The 7,925-nt window shown below is 41.4% G+C and overlaps 1 protein-coding gene across 1 annotated transcript in view; it reads left to right on the top strand.

Annotated features, from left to right (window-relative positions):
* Positions 1–1,463: 1,463 nt before the first annotated feature.
* Positions 1,464–7,925, top strand: part of LOC124017486 (piezo-type mechanosensitive ion channel component 2-like) — a 37,859-nt gene continuing 31,397 nt past the window's right edge. The window contains exons 1-6 of the mRNA XM_046332701.1: positions 1,464–1,470; positions 6,211–6,312; positions 6,557–6,602; positions 6,698–6,857; positions 7,147–7,360; positions 7,552–7,765. Of these exons, the coding sequence (XP_046188657.1) occupies positions 1,464–1,470; positions 6,211–6,312; positions 6,557–6,602; positions 6,698–6,857; positions 7,147–7,360; positions 7,552–7,765 (743 nt within the window). The remainder of the gene's footprint in view (positions 1,471–6,210; positions 6,313–6,556; positions 6,603–6,697; positions 6,858–7,146; positions 7,361–7,551; positions 7,766–7,925) is intronic.

Genomic DNA, 7,925 nt, shown 5'->3' with positions numbered 1-7,925 from the left:
TTACTAAAGCGGGGTGGGGAGAAGGGGGGAGTAGGGGGGGGGGCATAAGAGAGCCAAAGATAAATTAGATAGAGAGGGAGTCACACACATCTGCATCCTAAACCAAGGAACACCATTTGGTTTTCGCTCCTCTTGTCTTGGAACTCTTTCCTTTTGACTTAACCTCCAATTCAGGACCATTCAGGGTCATTCTTTTGGTGTATCACTGTGCCTGGTCTAGAGAGATGGATGTATGAGCGGATGGAAGTTACCTGCAACCACAAGCAGCCCAGAGAGTAGACTGTCTTCAGAGTGCTGGGTGTCTCTCACACGCTGAGGAGGACATGGCGGGGGATATTGTGGTGGGGATTCTCTATAACTTAGTATTACCTCTTCTTCTGCTTGCAGGTAAGTTGACCTTTATTTGACTTTTTATTCTTATGGGGCTGAAAAAATGTACAGTAACAATTCAAGTGTCAGTCCCCAATGCAGAAGGACTGTGGATGTGTTAGTTATTGAGGTAATAGTAGTGACTTTTACAGTTACATTGAGAGATTCTGCCTTTTTAAAGTGATCTAATAATATTGCTACAAGCACCATTTTGGATGCTTTCTGGAAAACACTTTTTATTTTTTTTGGAGACATGTTGTTTGGGGGAAATATGCAGATTGATCAATTATGTCTTGTTTCCCCTGATGGTAATTCTTTGACTGGACACAGAAAACATTGTATATTGTGATCATGCAGCAATTGAGTAACTTGTGCTGTAAAACTGTAATGGGGAATACAATGTTTAAGTTGTTGAATAGTATGTTTATTGTATTGTAAAATGTAAGACATATTTGACATGTTAAGGTGTCATTACATTCAGTCAGTATTCCAATTTTCTAGTTCAGAATTAAGTAAAGAAAATCGAGATTTCAAGTAAATTCGATAAGAAAAAAATACAATAATCGTTCAATTGTGCTTTCCTTCATTTGAGTGTTTTGTGTTGGTAAAAGATTGAGAAAGTTAAAACCATGACCTGTGATTTTGTTGTCAGTTTCATTACCATTGTTGGTCCAAGAAGCCACACTGTTTGTTTGTTTTTAGCTGCTAACTTGTTTACTGTGTGATGGAGTTTTGTTCAGTCCAACACTAATGCATTTTGAATTAGCAGGTGCAATGGATCATAGTATTTTATTACCAATTCCATGTCTCTTTGATGGATAATACTGTAGGCTATTTGTTTCTAGCCGGTCTTCTTCATCTGTATTTATTTGGATTTTCAGTAGGACAGACTCAACATAATGTAAAATCTCATCAAATACAGCATCAAGGACAAGAAATGAAAATCATACCTCGATATTATATTCAGATTAACATCAATGTAAAAACATTGTTTTCTCTCCGTAGCGTCATCATTCCGGTACAATGGTCTGTCCGTGGTGTATTTCCTTTTCATTCTCACCCTTCCCCTGCTGCCAAACCCCTCTCTCACCACCATGCAAGGTAAGACTTCAGAGGAACACCACTGGTTTGGAAATGGCACCCCTACAGTAGTAGACAATAAAGAATAGGGTGGATTTTATTCTAAGCTACAAGGCCCTCTCTGTTTGAATGCTTGCTAATAAACACAGCCCCTGTGTTTTTTTCAAAATAGCCATGAGATTTAATGCTGATGATGTTTGATTTCAGTCATGGAATGTGGGAACTGACGACCACTGATGGTGTGTGTGTGTGTGTGTGTGTGTGTGTGTGTGTGTGTGTGTGTGTGTGTGTGTGTGTGTGTGTGTGTGTGTGTGTGTGTGTGTGTGTGTGTGTGTGTGTGTGTGTGTGTGTGTGTGTGTGTGTGTGTGTGTGTGTGTGTGTGTGTGTGTGTGTGTGTGTGTGTGTGTGTGTGTGTGTGTGTGTGTGTGTGTGTGATTCATCAACTCATTTTGATCAACATACAACATGTCCATTCTATTTTAGATTGATCAATAAGGTTGCTGAATTAAAGGATTGGTCATGTACTTTGTAAAGGGATGTGGCCTGTATGGTCTTATCTATTATGTATAACCTAGTAATTATATAGTCGAATTAAAAGTTGTGGTGTCAGCTCTTGTAAAATGGTTTTCTTGCATGCTGGACTTTTCTCTTCAATTCCTCGTAGAACCTTATCCATCTCTTCGTCTCGCTAATATGATATCACCCCTGGTTTGAGTGGCCGGGGGATGGTGCAGAGATTAAACACATCATGCTGAAGCAGAATTGACCGGCCTTTACTTGGGAGGGCTGAAATTAAGAAAAGCTTCCCTTCCCATTTTCCACATTTTGTTACGTTACAGCCTTGTTTTTAAATGTATTAAATAAAAAAATGCACTCATCAATCTACACACAATACCCCATAATTATAAAGCATTAACAGGGTTTAAGACATTTTTGCAAATGTATTATAAGTAAAAAACAGAAATACCTTATTTACAGAAGTATTCAGACCCTTTGCTATGAGACTCAAAATTGAGCTCAGGTGCACCCTGTTTCCATTGATCATCCTTGAGATGTTTCTACAACTTGATTGGAGTCCACCTGTAGTAAATTCAATTGATTGGACATATATTTGGAAAGGCACACACCTGCCTATATATGGTCCCACAGTTGACAGTGCATGTCAGAGCAAACACCAAGCCATGAGGACGAAGGAATTGTCTGTAGAGCTCCGAGACAGGATTGTGTCGAGTCACAGATCTTGGTAAGGGTACGAAAAAATGTCTGCAACATTGAAGTTCCCCAAGAACACAGTGGCATCCATCATTCTTAAATGGAATAAGTTGGAACCACCAAGACTCTTCCTAGAGCTGGCTGAGTCTTATCAGGAAAACTGACCAATTCGGAGAAGGGCCTTCGTCAGGGAGGTGACCAAGAACCCGATGGTCAATCTGACAGAGCTCAAGAGTTCCTCTGTGGAGATGAGAGAACCTTCCAGAAGGACAAACATCTCTGCAGCACTCCACCAATCAGGCCTTTATGGTAGAGTGGCCAGACGGAAGCTACTCCTCTGTAAAAGGAACATAAAGGACTGTCAGACCATGAGAAAAAGATCCTCTGATCTGATGAGACCAAGATTGAACTCTTTGGCCTGAATGCCAAGCGTCACGTTTGTAGGAAACCTGTAACCATCCCTACCATCCATGGTGGTGGCAGCATCATGCTGTGGAGATGTTTTTCAGTGGCAGGGACTGGGAGACTAGTCAAGATAAAGGGAAAGATGAACGGCGCAAAGTACAGAGAGATCCTTGATGAAAACATGCTTCAGAGCGCTCAGGACCTCAGACTGGGGCGAAGGTTCACCTTCCAACAGGACAACGATCCTAAGCACACAACCAAGAAAACGCAGGAGTGGCTTTGGAACAAGTCTCTGAATGTCTATGAGTGGCACAGCCGGAGCCCGGACTTGAACCCGAGCGAAAATCTCTGGATAGACTTGAAATTAACTGTGCAGCAACACTCCCCATCCAACCTGACAGAGCTTGAGAGGATCTGCAGAGAAGACTGGGAGAAACTCCCCAAATACTGAATACTTACATAAATGCATTTTAGTTTTTTTTATTAAAAAAAAAATGCAATCATTTCTACAAACCTGTTTTTGTTTTGTCATTATAGGGTATTGTGTGTAGATTGATGAGGTAAAAACTATTTCATTTTAGAATAAGGCTGTAATGTAACAAAATGTGAAAAAAAGTCAAAGGGTCTGAATCCTTTCTGAATGCACTGTAGAACGTTTCAAAATACAGAAAGTGTCACATGATGTGTTTTGTATCATATGATGCAAAACGCCAGTGATGGAAATAGTACTCATTGTCATACTTGAGTAAAAGTTAAAAAGTTCAATTAAATGCTATATCAAATTCATCGGACAGACAGAGGCCCACTTCAATACTCAGACGTCATTTACCAAAGCAGTAGTTGTGTTAAGTGAGTCTGACAGACCGGAGGCAGTTGGGATGACAGCAGGTTATATGGATAGGTGTGGGAGTTAGGCCATTTTGCTGTCCTCCCTGAGCATGCGAAACCCAAGTATTATTTTGTACATATTTTCTTTAGGTATGTAGTGCAGTAAAAGTAAAAGTTGCAAATATAAATAGTAAAGTAAAGTACCACAAAAAAACTATATAGTTACTTTACAACACATCAAATGCATCATACTGTGTCACTTTCTGTATTTTTGTTAAAGTTCCATTGGCTATCTTGAAAACTTGATTGCTGACAGGCAAACCTTTTTTGAGATTATATCAACAGTGAACTAATGGAATATCAAAATATAGTTTTGAGTGGGATTTTCCTTTAAATACAAGTGTTTTCTTTTTGATTAAGTTTGTTCTGATGTTCAGGCGAATCCAGTTCCACGTTGGCTACTTTAGTAGACTCTTGATCACAGAAACTGCTTGTAAGGCACAAAGGGCTCTATTTTCAGCTGGCGATAAGGAGGCGCAAGTGTCAAACGCCGGTTAGTTTTCAGTTTCGTCGTGTAAAAACTGGCGCACCGGCATTTTCCACTCCTTTATGCCAGGCTCGGCAATTTACCTGTCTAACATTAGCCACTTGCGCTGGGGTGGCAATATTTGATGTGTGTCCTTAAAAACAACCGCAAACGTGGCATTTTCCCGCAGCGCCAAATGGACGTTTTAAAACCAACCAAAGCAGGTCTTAACAGTAACGCAGTTGCTAATGGCATCGTTTTTGAGAGTAGAAGCGCAGCCTATCCTGCCGTGATGCACAGTGCGCTTGGAATGAGAGGTGTACCTTTTGCACCGTGAATCTGGTATTAATAAGCAACATAAAAAACATTTGCATTCTCCCATTTAATTTAATTAGATATAAAAAACAAGCATTAATCAAAGCTGGTTAACAATTTGGCATAGGGGCGTCTTTTTTTAATCCTGGCCATGCATCAGTCAAGTAGCCTATAAATAAAGGGGTTTTAAATGGTCTACTGAGGGTGCCTTGTCCTCGTGCTTTTTATGCTTCACAATTCACATAACTGCATAGTTAATTTCGCTGGTTCAATTAGACAATCCATCCCCATTTTCAAAAAGCACCACTCGTCCGATTATCAAAGACACGCTCCTGCAAACTACTCAGTATAATGCCTTATCAACAGCGGATTTTTTGTTTGTTGAATGTGCCTCGCACATAGGCAGTGAATGATACAATTGACAGGAGCCTAGTATTTTGTATAGACATGCGTGTGCACACACTGCCATGGAACAATAGATGCAATTAATGATATCACGCTTCTGGCCGCATTCTATATAGAAATATTTCTGTTGTTCTAAAAAAATATAGCTTGTTTTTCGTTTCATTTGATTAAAAACCAAGCATAGCCTCTCCTCTCAATTAAGGCGTTTTTTTTTACCTGCCCAACACATTCGCAAAATTGCAGCCTAGCAATAAATGGTTTGTCTCATGAGACTGCTTTGAAATAAATATGAATCACCAAAGCTTTATTAAAATATCAAGTTTGGGAGCAGAGAAACAGTGAGTGGACTTCCCCCTTTTTAATCATGATTTCTTTTTGGACGTGCGTAAAACCCCCCTCCATTTATCCATATGCCCATCATGAAATGATGGGATGAGGGATGAAATGTTGCCGGTGACCCTCATATTTAGAAGCAGTGGTCCTTCTGTAGCTCAGTTGGTAGAGCATGGCGCTTGTAACGCCAGGGTAGTGGGTTCGATTCCCGGGACCACCCATACGTAGAATGTATGCACACATGACTGTAAGTCGCTTTGGATAAAAGCGTCCGCTAAATGGCATATATTATATTATAAGGAGCCTTGCACGAGCCAGAGTCATATTTAGAAACATTTATGTTATTTTCCTGCAACATTAGCTTGTTTCCCATATAATTGGATTAAAAACCTAATTATAATATATATTTCCACATTGAAGCCATGCACAGCTCACTCTCTGTAAGTATAGAGACAAATGGGATCTGCATTGCAGCAGTAGACCCACAACTATCCCCAGCCATTAAGATAGGGGAAAATGTAATAGAAAAAGGCCATAAAAAGTAACAGCCTAATTACATGTAGTGGTCCCCATATGGATGATAACAGAATACAGACTGTCTGATATGAATGCTTTGTATGTGTCTTTGTCGTGTTGAAAGGAAGAAATATGTTTTGTTTTGTTTCCCCCCCAAAAAATGGAAAATGTATTATTTTCTACCTCTGTTAATCTGTGTCTCTGGTCTTGTATTTCTAAAGGAAAAACAGGGAAGTTCCTGCTGCTCATCTGTTCTACCAGCGTGACGTTTCTGGCTCTCCAGTGTTTCATGCAGATCACTTTTGCCTACGTACCTCAGAATGGTAAGATAACACCAGCCTCTATCAGCTCACGAAGCCACTAACAACAGACTACTCAGAGATGCTGCGGAACACCGCCCAAAATAGAGGCAGAAGAAGTTTGTTTAAGCATTTCAATACACGGAGAGTATGATGAACGTATTACTTACTCATTCAATGAACATTTGATGAGGGTGGATGTTGCTTTGCTTTTTTCTGATACGACTAAACTTGATCTTCTGTCTGAAATGTTTGTGTTGTTCAACAGAGAACGAATATTGGGAGAATGTTCTCTACCATTTGGGCATTGTACGGTAGGGCCACATTTTGTTGACTTTTTTAAAGCAGACTTTGGTGGTGTTTCTAATGCAGGTGTTGTTCATCAGATTGTCTTGTGTTCTGTCCCCAGGTTCAGTTTGGTGGATGCAGGGAACACTTTGCGTCTCTTAGCCCCTGATCTGGGGCTCTTCCTGTCTGGGCTCTTCATACTCTGCCTGGTCAGGAAGCTGCTGTGCCCCGCGCCACAACTTAATGTCCACGAGAACTGCATCAAACCTTCTGACCCTGAGGTATCCACATGGCCAATTTCATCTGCCACTTTTGTTCAATTCACAGCATAGTTTTACCATTATTGTTTTACCTGAGAGCTTTAGAAAAGTACATCATACATGGTGATATGTTGTAAAGGATTTCAAGAATGTGAAGGTAGGGTGCCTCACCTTCTCACGCAGTATGTCAGCACCTCTACTCTAGTGGTTTGAGCATGGTCCTCCTTCAGCTTGAATCTGTTAGAAAGTCAAAATCGTGTTATGAAACAACACCAACTTCTTGTCCACCAAACTTCCTTTGACAAAGCAGGATGTGGAGATGTCCGACTCAGAGTCTGAAGTCGAAAGTGATGTCACAGATGGCTCGTCCTGTGACAGCTCAGACGAAATCACAGCGGCGCCGGTAACCCCTCCTCAGTTTGTCCAGAAGTTCATTGCATTTGCCCTTGGACTGCGCCTCTTGCTGTCCGCCATCATGAACACAGCAGGGAAAGTAGTGGTCACCATACTACTGGGGCTGGCAGGTACATCTCAAAAGGCTGCCACTTTGGACTCTCATGTATTTGTCTTGCATGCCAGACTTAAAGGCTTGCATTGGCTCAGCATTCTCTGCTGTCCAGCTCAGACAAAATAAGACACATTTACTATCTGCTCCCACACGGTACTATAATCTTCTCTTTCCTCCCCTTGACTGGTCCTCTTCCCCCTGTACCAGGCATCGCCCTGCCCTCCCTAACTTCGGCAGTGTATTTCGGGACGTTCCTGGGCCTGGTGTGGTGGTGGGTGTTTCTCCGCTCGCTCAGCCTGCTGTTTTTCAGTACCCTCTGCGTGATGATGGCTATATTCAGCGCTGGTCACCTGCTGTGCCTCTACCTGTACCAGCTTCCCCTGGCCCAACAGATCATACCCCCACAGGACATCTACGCCAGGTAGGGTCACGGGACCAGAATGTAGCAATGCTGGACACTGGCTGGATGCTGACTGTGCAGATAGACACTGTCCTTTTAACCATATTGGTTTGCTGGCTGAAAAACAGATTGTATATATTCACACTTGTCGAAATACCAAATAATTACACACTCTATTACA

Source organism: Oncorhynchus gorbuscha, linkage group LG03 (assembly GCF_021184085.1).
Source record: "Oncorhynchus gorbuscha isolate QuinsamMale2020 ecotype Even-year linkage group LG03, OgorEven_v1.0, whole genome shotgun sequence".
Classification (NCBI taxonomy): domain Eukaryota; kingdom Metazoa; phylum Chordata; class Actinopteri; order Salmoniformes; family Salmonidae; genus Oncorhynchus; species Oncorhynchus gorbuscha.
This window is presented reverse-complemented; position numbering and strand designations above follow the sequence as displayed.